This window comes from Erinaceus europaeus, chromosome 4, assembly GCF_950295315.1.
Source record: "Erinaceus europaeus chromosome 4, mEriEur2.1, whole genome shotgun sequence".
Lineage (NCBI taxonomy): Eukaryota > Metazoa > Chordata > Mammalia > Eulipotyphla > Erinaceidae > Erinaceus > Erinaceus europaeus.
The window spans coordinates 123,898,754-123,913,014 of NC_080165.1; the positions used below are offsets into that span (position 1 = coordinate 123,898,754).

At 33.0% G+C, this 14,261-nt stretch overlaps 1 protein-coding gene across 7 annotated transcripts in view; it reads left to right on the top strand.

The window, feature by feature from the left end:
* PTPRK (protein tyrosine phosphatase receptor type K) overlaps positions 1–14,261 on the top strand; it is a 603,479-nt gene that overhangs the window by 550,716 nt on the left and 38,502 nt on the right. For 3 of the 7 annotated variants that reach the window (XM_060190487.1, XM_060190488.1, XM_060190489.1), the window contains exons 15-18: positions 2,691–2,851; positions 5,576–5,611; positions 9,669–9,853; positions 13,382–13,469. In XM_060190487.1, coding sequence (XP_060046470.1) covers positions 2,691–2,851; positions 5,576–5,611; positions 9,669–9,853; positions 13,382–13,469 — 470 coding nt within the window. Of the gene's footprint in view, positions 1–2,690; positions 2,852–5,575; positions 5,612–8,257; positions 8,604–9,668; positions 9,854–13,381; positions 13,470–14,261 lie in introns of those variants that run through there. The other 4 variants (XM_007524994.3, XM_007524996.3, XM_007524995.2 and 1 more) reach the window with 2 other exon arrangements.

A 14,261-nucleotide genomic window follows, 5' to 3' on the forward strand; every position in this document is an offset into this window, starting at 1 on the left:
AAATTTTTCAGTGGTTAAGTATTTTTACACATTTTTCTTCTGAAATTCACAATAACTAATGTTTAATGCCGAGGATATGACTTTGGAATGTGGCAATATAAAAAGTAAATGACAACAGTCAGATGTAGTACAAGTTTAGCCCTGGGAATCAGGTTATTCTTCACTCCTTATTAAACAGGTAAATCTCAGGAAGTTATTTAACTTGTCTGAGCCATCATGCACTCGTCTATACAGTTAGAATCCTTATGCTTTTTTTAAACTGGGTTGCTCTGAAAATTAATTGAAGTAACAAATGAAAACTGTTAAGCATGTAACAGAGCTAATTCATTCATTCAACAAATATTTGTAGACTACCCGATAGTAACAGACACAACTTTAAATGCTACATATATACAGATGGCCTTTCTGTTCATGGAATACTTAGAGGGAAAAATACTTAAAAAAGGATGTTTGTAATGACATCTTATAGTGTTATTATAGACAGAAGACATGGGACTCTAAAAATACCCTGAGAATGAAACCTACCCTGACACAGGTTAGATAAATGATCCATGATAAAGCAAGATAGAAATACATTTAGCCAAATATTATAGGTCAAAGAACAAATGTCCTATTGGATGACTTAGAGGTGAGTCAAGAAGGTGACGTCTTTAAAGAAATTCACAAGTTGTTAATGTTTACTTTTTCCCTCATGCAGTGCTTTCTAAAGGGAATTCACTTGGAAAATATCAACAAATTCAAACAAATACTCAAATTTATGACTTCTCTTTTAAAATAACTTGAAAATAAAATTCAGACACTGGGATCAAACTACACTTTTGATATTTACTCCTAAACTGCTCTCCAGGTTTCTACAATCCTCACTCTTTCAGAGGGCATTTTAGAAATCAGTGATACCAGTTTTTATTACCTGTCTGAAAACTATGTTTTGTACATGGTATTTACCCCCTTGCCTAGGAGATTAAAGAGAGAATTACTCTTTCACTGGGTAGAGCAATTCCCGCTAATAAACTGTGGTGATGGTAGTGATGGTGGGGGTAGTGGTTGTGATGGTGTGGTGTTAGTGCAGGCTGTGGTGTTAGTGCAGGCTGTGGTGTGCTATTCTTTGTCATTGCTTTCTTCTCACTAGTGGTGTCATTAGAGTAAAAATTCTTTCTAAAACTACCAGTACCATTCTCATGCCTAAATTACACTTTATGGTTTCTTTTTTGATCAGTATGTTGAGTGGTTGAGTGTGTTGGTTATGTACCATCAGATCAACTCCTATAATTTTCAGAGAAAAATATTTTACACTGGTGTAACTCTCAAATCATCAGAGTAAGTTTTTGAAAGGAAAAAATCTTTGAAAATAAACATAACTACTAATTGAGCTCTTTAAAAGATTTGTAGTGTATTTAACATAAATACTAATGTAAACCAAATTTGTGTCGGGGAGCAGGCTGTAGTGCAGCGGGTTAACTGTTAAGCACACATGGCACAAAGCACAAGGACGTGCTACGTGTCCTGGTTCCAGCCCCTGACTCCCCATCTGCAAGGGGTCACTTCACAAGCAGTGAAGCAGGTCTGCAGATGTCTATCTTTCTTTCCCCTGTCTGTCTTCCCTTCCTCTTTTGATTTCTCTCTGTCCTGTCCAACAACAATAATAACAAGGGCAACAAAATGTGGAAAATGAATTCCAGGAATAGTGGGTTTGTAGTGCCCACTCAGAGCCCCAGAGATAATATATTTTTATTGCCACCAGGGTCATTATTATAATTATTATAGGAGGTAAATCATTATTTTTTGGATGCAAAAGAAAGTAATGTTCTAGCTAATAACTTAATTGAATAGTAGGATTATTATAACAACTAAAGAATATGTCCAAAGCAACTTAAAGTGCTATCATAAATTTAGAAATGTAATCTGGCTACTCTTGGAGTCTTTATTTAGTGTATGTTTAGACTGTTAGTGTCTTTATTTAAATCATGTACAAATTGCCTTATTAATGTAACATAATTTTACACACTAGTTTTCTTAATTGCATGTTTCATGTGTAACATTCTCAAGAAATATAATGTGCTTTGCATTTTTAAGTAATATTAAAGATGTCAGTAGTGAGTAGTGCTCCATTTACAAAGCATCTTTACAGTGGATTTTTTTTTTGCCATGTAGTTCTAAAACATGTTTTTAAGATTTGACGATGTGTATGATTCAAGATTTTAATCATCCATAGAATTATTCTACAAAGCTTTTTTCTAAGCTTTCCTCAAAGTACTTTTCCTTTACTGCATGTAGTTTAATCCATATCTAGTTGGGGTTGATTCTATAAATTTGTAGCTTAGGTTTGGTCTAATTTTACAGTTATATTTCTCATTATTTTAATGGTGCACATCTTGCATTTTTTTAACTGGATGATGGTACAGAATGAAGAATGGGATCTTTGTCTATTTTATTTGGTGGCTAGCATACAGTGCAAGAAATTGTGAGAGGTTTGTGTTGACTTTGAATGCTGAAGTATCAATATGACAAATACAATAGTATTTTATTGTTTTGGCCATCAATGGATATTGCTAAAATATCAAACCGTTGATTTGTTTCTAAACAATGCTTGCATTTTTATCCTTGGGTTTCCTAAAACTACTACTTGCTGCTGATGTTTAGTTTCCTTTATCCCATGTGCTAAAAATTTCCTTTTATCTTTTCCTTGACAGCAAACTTGCTAAAAAACGCAAAGATGCTATGGGGAATACCAGGCAGGAGATGACTCACATGGTGAATGCAATGGATCGAAGTTATGCCGACCAGAGCACAATGCATGCGGAAGATCCTCTTTCCATCACCTTCATGGACCAACATAATTTTAGTCCAAGATGTAAGTTTCTTTTTTTTTCCAGTAAAATTTAGTACATGATTTTCAAGGCTCTCTAAGTTGATCCTGAACTCTACATATTACCATTTGAATAGAAACAGAATCAGGTAGCTGAGCAGTTGCACAGCAGTTTAAGCGCACATGGTGCAAAGCACAAGGACCTGCATGAGGATCCTCGTTTGAGCTCCTGGCTCCCCACGTGTCAGGGATTCACTTCACAGGTAGTGAAGCAGGTCTGCAGGTGTCTTTCTCTCCCCCTCTCTGTCTTCCCCTCCTCTCTTGATTTCTCTCTGTTCTATCCAACAACAACGACAGCAATAAGAACAATAATAATGATAAAAAAGGACAACAAAAAAATGAAAAAAAGAAAAAGAATCAAAGAGAAGGAAAAAGCAACTAAAGAGGGAGAAAAGATATATTATGGAGTTTACTAGAAGGCTTATGTTCTTGATATTAGATTATGCTTAACATCATATTATCTGGATTTTTATACTGTATCACAAGGGACATCGCAAATTAATTTTTTTCATAACAAATCATATATCATGATTGCACACTCAGGCTTCTCTTCAGATCCAGTATCTCTTTTGGCTTTTTAAAATTTTTATTTTCTCCGTAAAATTACCACACGTCAGAAACTATTGATACTTATTTTGCCATTCGAACCTGCCTCTATATATAAAAAAAAGCTCACTTTTAGGGAGTCGGGTGGTAGCACAGTGGGTTAAGCGCACGTGGCACAACGCATAAGTATCCGGTCCCCCGGCCCCCCACCTGCAGGAGGGTAGCTTCACAAGCGGTGAAGCAAGTCAGCAGGTGTCTATCTTCCCCTCTCCCCTCCCCCCCGTCTTCCCCTCCTCTCTCCATTTCTCTCTGTGCTACCCAACAATGAAGACAATAATAACTACAACAATAAAGGCAACAAAAGAGAATGAATAAATATTTTTTAAAAGCTCATTTTATTATAGGAGGTAAATCATCATCCTTTCTGAGAATTATTAGTGCAGGCAAAATTATTCTTTTAAAACAATCTTCTTTAGACTCATGGAGATTTGGTAAAAAAAAAAAAAAAATTAACCAGGGGAGGGGATCCCGAGCAGTGGTGCACCCTGTTAAGTACTAGTGCTGCTATTAACACAAGAAACCCAGTTCAAAGCCCCATTCACCAATTCCAGAGGACAAGCTTCACAGAAAATGAAGAAAGCTGGAGGCTGTATTTTTCACCCTCTCTCTGTCTCCCCCTCCAGTCTTCGTTTCTTTCTGTTCTACCAAAAAAAGGGGGGGGGGGAGGAAATGGAGATTGAAGAACAGAAAAAAAAAATGCTACCAAAAGCAGTGGATACATGTTCGGGCACAAATCCTCAGCAATATCCCTGGTGGCAATAAAAAATACATAAATAAGGATATGTCAGTCAATATGTTCTTAATTCTCTGGAGAGAATTCCAAGTCTACATTTACTGGGATATTGACAGAGAATAGTGAAATCCATTATTCTATGCCTCTATCCATTCATCCTTCCTCTCATTCATCTCAAGAATTTTAAATATCTGTGAACTAAAATATTTCTGTTGTTTAGTAGCAGATTTTTTGTATAATTGCATCATGATCAGTATTACCATTTATGTTCAATTTCCCTGTTAAAATTTATATCTTGTTTTCTAGTTTTATATTTCTTCTTTGTTACCTAAATTTAAGTTAAATTATGGGACTTTATTTTTTTCAAATCCTCAGTTAAAATTGATGGTTGCAGAAGGTACATCATATTTACTCTTGTGCATAAAAAGACATACTATCACAGATCCCAAAGGTTTCCCTACTTCAATTTATTTTTTATGTATATAATAAAATAAGTCAACAATAATAGTATTATTTTATATACAGACTGTAGTTTTATGACTGAGAAAAAGAAAGCATTTGTAACTTGTATGCACATATGACTTTTCTGAAAGGATAGATTTACTTGAAATGTTCATTTCTGGAGTTTTTCCATAATTACTGGTCCTAAAAGCAGCCTATCATTTTACTTTATATTTATCTACACCAAATTAGTACTTTGAAATGCCTTGTGGGTAATTCTGAAATTTACTTTTGATAATGACAAGACCTTATTTGCTCTATATTTCACTGTAAATGAGAGAAATGGCATAATTTTTTATTGTATGTTTTCTAGAATATATAGGTATATCATCTCTCTAACTACTTAATTTAATTAATTTAATATTTAATTAACTAAGAATATGAAATTATTTTTATTTTTCCAAAATTTAAGTCAGTGGTCTACAGAGTTTCTTATTAAGAAACTTGAATTCACCTGTGTAATTATGAATGTACATTTGTGAACTTGGAAAAGGGATTAAACTATTCCCTACAGCTGACTGAAAAATTTGAGACTGAATGTGAGATAATTATTCCTCTCAGCAATTTACATTTGCTATATCTAAAATGCATGCTTTTACCTTAATTTAACAATCTTTATAATGTCTTCCTGTCTTCTTATATTGAATAAAGTTGTAAACTATAATTTTAGATATACCTTTCCATCAGCTTTTAAATAAAACAAGTTCAAATACTTACCCTTTCAGCTTATAGACTTAAAGGAACTTTAGCAAGTATATTTATTTTTTTCAGTAAAATTTCTGAAGAAGACATAAATTATTTTAAAACTCTTGATTGTGAAATATAACTGTAGGGCAATATATTCCTTCATGAGTTTTGTTTTCCTACAGTGCCCAATGATCCACTTGTGCCGACTGCTGTGTTAGGTGAGGCCCTAATTCTTTATAACCTTTTCTTTGCATGGATCATACTTCCTTGCATGGGTTATAATATTGTCTGCACAGTACTTATTTATAGTTCAGGAAGCAGCTTAATTTCAAATGTACAGCCATGGTCATATCTGTGGTAGAAACTGTGACTGACCCAATCAGATCTAGGAATTCAAATTAGTGAGGTTTGCTTTTTCATTCTACTGGACTTGGAGCAAAAGTGCAGTTGTTCTTCATTTGTACTAATTTTTATAAATTTGTTAGTAGGATATAACTGTGCACATGTTTCAAGGTACAGTGCCACACAATTTGTCTTTAGTAATGTATCTGGTGATAAAGAACTTTCCAAGTACTCCAAATTCTAAAACATTTCAACATACTTCTAAGATAAGACTAAGAATTGTGCATTTTCTTTGGGTTTGTCCTTATTAACATTTATAAATGCTGGTAAATTACTATATATTGATGTAGAATTTTACATTTTATATGCACATTATTACATCACAAGTTACCTTTTAAGAAATTCAGAAGAAGATTCACTATTATATAAGTTATATGTCCATTTATGGATATAAAATCATAATGATTTTTAATTTAAGAATACAATGTATTTATTTTAATTTACATTCTATACCTTGATTGATTATTCACCAGTTATTCATGAACAGTTTGCATGTTCATAAGTTTCATATCAGTTTTACTTCAGTCTTTGTTTAAAACTTCTATAAAAGTAGTTGCAAAGATTGTCAGATAAATATTTTATGTTCTCATTTCTAATATTTTATATTGTAATTGTTTCTGAACATACAGTTTTTGTTTACATTTTATATATGTTTTTATTATCTGTGCATTCAATACTCAGTTACATTTTTTGAATATTAGAAACTACACAAATAATTTAGTTAAATAACTACATCCTCTTTACTACAATAATGAAAGTTACAATTTTAGAATACAAATAATACAGAATCTTAAAGGGTCTGAAGTGCAGTCACTGATTGTAATACCCTTTAATGTTCACACCAATAATACCAGACAATTGAATTAGGGAATTCAACCCAAGGGCTGGCATAATCCTTTAAGGGGAAACCAGGAATCATGATGCATGGTATAGCATTAAAATAATAAAAAAGTATCATCTTCCATTGATGACTATTGTCAGAATCAAATTAATTAGCATCATTCAATTAAAATATAAACAGCCAATGAAAAAATGCCTTCCATAATGTTAAAAAAAATTACAGTACTCTTCCAAGAATATGTGGATTGGGTCCAAGTTTCAGTCCTCCTAGGAACTCTTATGTAAGGTCATTATGTTTTATACTTTTGTTTCTCTGCCTCTTGAGACATAATCCTTATCATACCTTTTCCATGAAATTTTATAAGAAGATGAGATGTTCCATGAACTATAAAGTTTAGATAAAAGCTAATTTTTTTCTGTGTAAAGAGATATTTATGTTTAAATAAGAGTTAATAGAAGAGTGAAAAAATGCCTTCATATGAACAATCAGTACACGTTTTATTACACTCTGAAAGTCAAGTTGGTTGACTGTCTTTAAAATTTTGTCTTTAAAATTAAAATTTTCATTAATCATATTAGCTGTGAGAGCAGTTTATTGCTTTTTCCGTCTTTGGAATCATATTGTTTTCAGTTGTTATACATCACATTGATTTTGTATTTATAAAGCAATCTTTGAAATTACTTTAAGTATTGCTTGATATTGATAGCTAGTTACTGACTTTTAAATAGCTTAGAAACTTTTTGTATTGATTCATATTTTTGTTTTTGTGTTTTACTGCTTCATTGGGTTAAAGTCCCTATAACTGGTAAGTTTATTGCAAATAATTATAGAAAGCCTTTCTATCCAAGAGAGATTAGAAGTTATTACATTTAAATGTGTAATTAGGATAGTGATTATTACATATACTCTCACTGCTAGTCACATTACTAGATTATTTTATAAAGTGAAAATGTATTCAGAAAATATTATTTAAGAATATTACTTATTATACTACTGTATTAAAGCTTAATGATAAACAAAAGGCATTGTATTTCTTACTGAAACACAATTATGTACAATTGGAAATATGGATGAACTCTGTGTTTCTCACTGAAACCTCTAAAGTTGTAAATATTCCACTGCGTCAACAGATTCAATGTGAGCTCTGAGTCTGCTCCACAGAGCCCCGGATTCCTCATTCCAGCTTGAGCTCATTACATTTTGTTTTTCTGACATAATCTGTTTTCTTTATTTCATATTCTAAACTGTATATACTATAATAGTTGCCAGATCAGAAGTTTCTGAATTTGATTTTATTGACAAGATGTGCATATTCTTTATGTCATTTTATTTAGACTATAATATTTAGCAAAGATCAATCTCATAGGAAGAACAGGAAAGACTCATAGATCCAGCTGCTACCAATGTTTGTGTGTTGAGGGGTGGGTATGGAGCAATAATTCAGTCAGGTGGTTAGGTCACAGCTAGGAAGTTGTTTGATTTTGTGTGGTATGTTTAGATAGAAATGGGGAAATGCATTCAACTTAATAAGAGAAAGTAAAATAAATGCAATCAAGCAAAATTACAGAAGCACACAAATCTGATTGTGGGGTTCTTTTTTTGTTTTTTTTCCTTTCTCCAGGAAGAAAAAATGTTTATCATGGGGACAACAATTCATTTTTTGCCATATCCTATTTGTAGAGTTGGTGATAGAGCAGGCAAATGTACCAGCACTTGAAACATGTTTAACTGTTAATTAAATTTCGTTCTCTATCGTATGCATTGTCATTAAAAACAGAAGTTCCCCTAAGAGTGTACTTTCTCTTCTGTAATGACTATGGCAGTAAAATGCTTTTTAAAAATAGCATCCTTTAAAATTTTGGTTTTTTTTTTAACTGGTAAGTTTAAATGTGATGAATATATAAGCATGTTCATATTCATTGTAATGATTAGTATTATGGTCATTAAAATAATGTTTATTCTTCATAGGTTAAATGTTCTTGTTTTCTTCTTCCTTCTAATACAGAAAGAGACATGAAAATTTCTTTTCATGTTACACAAATTACACATTTGAGATGAGGAGTACATGCAAATATGGGTGGTATAGCATTCCAATGATTTTAACTCATTCACTGAAATAGTTCTTGAGTGACTGCTTAGTTCCAGTCACTAAGCATAAAAAGAAAAATATGTCTCTGCCTTGATACTCTAAGAATTTGCTGTTTAATGAGTAAATCGGGTCAGGAAACAAGTTACTATAATAGAGAATAATACAATGACATGTAGAAAGATTTTATAGTAGCTCAGTCTTGATGGCCCAGGGAAGAATTCTAGAGGAAGTAGCCACATATTTTGCCCTGGAGACATCACTTAGTTTCTTTCATATAGTAACCAGAATAGTTAACTACATTAGTAGTCACAACAATAACAGAAACAATAATATTAAGATAAGAAGGCAATACATAGTATAAATCCCCATGTAACCTGACTAGCAGGTAGTGTGGGGCCAGGAGATAATTATGTAGAATTCTGCTGTTCCCCAATCTAGAGTGTATATTATGGTAAGGAGTCCTGGGAAGTAGGATACAGATTCACAGGGGCAAGAAAGGCAGCCCTGTGGATAATGGGTCTCCTAGAGGGAGGTGGGGATGAGGGGTGGGTGGGAATAAGTTTGTTTAATTAACAATAAAATAACCTCTCTAATTGACAACTTGTCTGATCCCACTTTGTACTGCTGTGACTGCAGACTCAAGAAAAAGTAAGAACTCTGCAAACGATCCTATTTATCCTTTAAAAAAAAAAAAAGAAAGCAAGGAAAGAAACAGTAGAATGTCTTTCTACTCCAAGCTTGTAGTATCTGTCATCTTACCATATACATACATGTAGTATGTTCTTATTTCATATCTGGAATGAGCTGAAGGGCTTTATTCTCATATGAATGATACCATATGTTATCAGAAAGATCTTCAGGTCTTAAAAATATTTCCATAGATACTATATTAAACAAGATGACTTTATCTTTTTTTAATCTTCTGGAATCTGAAAATGGTCAGATGAGAACCACAGCACCACTGCAGAGTCCAGTCGTCTTCTGGATGTGCCTCGCTACCTCTGTGAGGGGACAGAATCCCCTTACCAGACAGGACAGTTGCACCCAGCCATCAGGGTAGCTGACTTGTTGCAGCACATTAATCTTATGAAGACATCAGACAGCTATGGGTTCAAGGAGGAATATGAGGTAAAGAAAAAAAATTCTTATTATCTTAAATGTTATTTCTAACCAGGATACTCAGTGATCTTTAATATTTTTCTCTCCATTTACATAAGCAGGAGAGGAATGCATCCGCCAATACCCTGTTTATGAATATGTTCTCAAGTGTGTATTGAAGGAGAAACACCATTTATTATAAAGGATATTTTTTCCAGAGATTTACCTGTTTCTAAATTCATTTTTAAGATTTTTTAATATTGAATTTAAATTTAATTTACTATGGCTTAAAAACACTTTTTGAAATTCCATAGCAAAGTACCTTTATTGTATTGTTAGGGATTCTGTTGTTTTAATGGTTTAAAACAGTAGGTGATTCTCATCTTTGTTTATATTCTGATGAGACAAGAGATCAATCTTTATGTTCTAAATGTACTATATATCATTCTTAGACTTGTTTTGTGTTTATTGTTTTAATTATCTTGATTTATTTATTGGATAGAACTGTCAGAAATTGAAAGGAAAGAGGGAGATAGGACGAAAGACACCTGTAGCACTGGTTTACCACTCACAAAACTTCCCCCTGCAGGTGGGACAAGGGTTTGGAACTTGGGTACCTTGTGCATTGTGTGTGCCAATACCCAGACCCTGTTTTGTGTATTATTTATTGTGATTATTTAAAAGAAAAAAGCAATACTGCAAACACAGACAATATAAGAAACCAAAAGCTATAACCAGGTTGTTGGGAAATTCTTCTTCCAACCTTTTGTACTCCAACATGAATGTCAGGGTTTCAACTAAAATGTTAATGACTTAAATTGAACCATCAGCAAACATAATAAAATGTAGAACAGCAGTAGAGTGTTGTGCTCTCAAATATGAGATCCTGAGTTCAATCTCAAGCACCTCATGGCAGAATAATGCTCTGGTTCTCTTTCTTTCATGACTAAATTAATGATCTAAAACTACATTGCAAAAAGGAAAACAGTTTCTTTATAACTGAGAAATACTTACTGAGTAATATCAGTTGAGGAATAAGAGGGAGACTCTTCCACCCATATCACATACCACCATTCACACTTGTAAAATGAAAGAACTCAAACAGTACTTTACTTGGAAAGCACATTCAACTCAAGAAAAATTCTTAACATTTATATTTTATTTAAAATTAATTTCTATACCCTAATTTGCCAGTGAATAAATTTGTTTTTGAAATTCAAACGTTTGTTTTAGAGTCATGCCAGAAATACTATACTTTGGAAACAGATGGCTTTTTTTGTTCATTTCCTGTGTATTCCTATGTATGTAACATCAAAGACCATTGAATCTTTGAAGACCCTATTTCCTGTGTCAACCAAACTTTCAAGTTTTTTTTTTGTTTTTGTAAGAACTCTATAACCATACTTTATATTGCTGCACATGATTTTTAAACCAATCAAAAGGTCATCTGTTTCAACGATTTTGGAGATGGTGACACTTTTTTTTTTTAATTTTCACATGGTCTGTTATTTTAGAGGGATAGATCTTTTCATGATCTTCAAAGAAACTGAAATAGGATGTGACACATGATTTAATGAAGAGTAATAACAGAAAGCAGGTTTTCTTTTTCTTGTTAAAAGTACTACAGAAGCATATTTGAAAGATACTCATTAAAATAATTCTGAAGTTTTATATTTTAATCACTTTATTGAAGAAATACTTGTTCAGAATGCGGTTTTCACATACCCCAAATATGGATGCATTTCAACCTCCCCACAGCAGTCATTCTCTTCCATCATAATGCACTGTATTCTCAATCCCTCAATCCCTCAAATTTTCCCCTCTAGGTCTCAGATCTGCTGTGAAGGATTGCTGTTCATTAAGATTTCACCCTGTATTATCCTTTTCTTTGCTTCTTAGGTACCATCAATGAATCTGGTAATTAATCTTCTGGGTTACTTCACTTAAACATGTATGTTGTAGCAAAAAAAAAAAAAAAAGAAGAAGAAAAAAAAAGGTTTATGGTTTATTACAGCTAAATAATATTCCATGGTGTGCATATACCACAACTTCTTTAATTACTCATTTGTTACACGGTCTTAGGTGTAAGGAAGTGCTGACTAATGTACGTCTAGATTATATTCCACAGGGACTGGATCATTATTATATATTTCCATTAACAGTGAAGACATGTGTGTCCCCCCCTCTCCCCCTAAGTCCTTGCCAGCATTTGTTGTTTCTATTCTCTTTAATGCATGGCATTCTCGAAAGGAGAAGGTGTCTTCATTTGCATTTTTTGATAAACTGACTTTGAACAGTTTTTCACATGAAGATTGACCGTCTGTACATTTTTGTTTTTTTTACTGTAGAGACAGAAATTGAGAGAGGTGGAGATAGAGATAGAGAAAGAGAGACAACTGCAGCACTGCTTCATCACTTGTGAAGCTTCATTGCTACAGGAGGGGAACAGGGGATTGAGCCTGGGTCCTTACACATTGTAATATGCACTCAACCAGGTGCACCAGTCAAGTACCAATAGACATTTTATTTGTTGAAAAGTGTCTAGATCTTTCCCGCATGTTTTTTAATGGGATTGTTTGTTTCATCGTTGATAAGTTTGTGAGTTCTTTATACTTTTTCATTATTAACATTTTGTCAAATCTATAGAGTATCTTCCATTCCATGTGGTGTCCTTTTGTTTTAATTGTGCTTCCTTTTGCTATGCAAATTTTCAGTTTGATGTGATCCAATTGGTTTATCTTTGTCTTTGTTTCCTTTGATGTTGGATTTAAGTCTACAAGGAAATTTTCACTTTTCAAAAATTTTTTATTCATGATCAATAGTGAGTTACAATGTTCTGTGTTGCCATACTTCTAGCTCCCAAAGATAACAAATAACCACCATAGTTACCCCAAAGTCTTAGAAATAATTTTTAAATTTAATTTATTTTTTTTTTACAAGTTCATATATTTCCATTCTCTAGATGCCACATGTGAATGAAACCACCTGGTAGTTGCTTTTCCCTAAGGTTACATAATTGGTTAAGCATAATCACCTCCAGTTCCATCTATTTTGTCACAAAAGACACAATACCATATTTTTTTTTATTACAGAGTACTACTTCATGGAATATATATCCCATAACTTCTTTAGCCAGTCATCTGTAGATAGTCATGTAGGCTGTTTGGCTACTATGACTAATGCAGCTATGAACATAGGGGAGCATAGGTCCCTTCAAATTAGCGATTTCCTGTCTTTTGGATAAATGTGTAAGAGGGGTATTGCTGTCTCATGAAGTAGTTTCATTTTTATTTGTTTAAGGATTCTCCCAACAGTCTTCCTAAAGGGTTGTGCCAGTTTACATACCCACTAGCAGTGTAGCAGAGTCGCTTTTTCTCCACAACCTTGCCAACATCTGTCATTTGCTGTTTTATTGATGTAGGTCATTTTCACAGGTATGAGTTGGAATCTCAGTATAGTTTTAAGTGATTTTTTACTACTTTTTTCTTCAGAACAGATAAACCTGATTCAAGGATAGAAGTTAAATATAGTCTGCTTGTTTGTTCATTTATTTTTCAGAGCTTCTTTGAAGGGCAGTCAGCATCTTGGGATGTAGCTAAAAAGGATCAAAATAGAGCAAAAAACCGATATGGAAACATTATAGCATGTAAGTATTCACACAATTCTTATTGAAAATAAATATTGTGTATAGAAGATAAGTACTAAAGGGAGTTGGGCGGTAGCGCAATTGCCCAGTTTAAGGATCCTGGTTCGAGGCCCCAGCTCCCCACCTGCAGGGAAGTCACTTCACAAGCCACAAGTGGTGAAGCAGTTCTACAGGTGTCTATCTTTCTCTCCCCCTCTTCTCTCCATTTCTCTCTGTCCTATTCAACAACAACAACATCAACAACAACAATAATGACTACAACAATAAAACAAGGGCAACAAAAAGGAATAAATATTTTTAAAAAAATAAGTACTAAGTTGCAATTTCTTTTTATATGATTAAATGTTAAGAGAACCCCAAAAAGGTACACAATTCTTTATTGACAGTCACTTTGAAATTATCGTTATATTCAATAATTAAACAAAAGACTCAGACTCTGTCCTTTGAAAATAATGATTGATTTTTTTTTTAACATAAATGGAAGAGGATGTTACTAGTAACTAAACATATCAGGACAATAAAGACCAGGTTTTTTTTTTCATTACTTAAATGCTATAGTATTTCCACCAACCATATTCATGATAGATGTGTTATTTTATTCATGTATTATTATTCCTTCTTTTAGAGTCAATATGTGAACTCCATTTGCTCTATATTATTTATCAGTAGGTAATTCTTTCAGGTTAAGCCTTTAAGATACATATATATGTGTGTGTATGTGGAATAAATTAATCATAATAAAATTAAGCAACAAGGAAAGTAATAGATAGTTTAACTTGTAACTGGCTAATG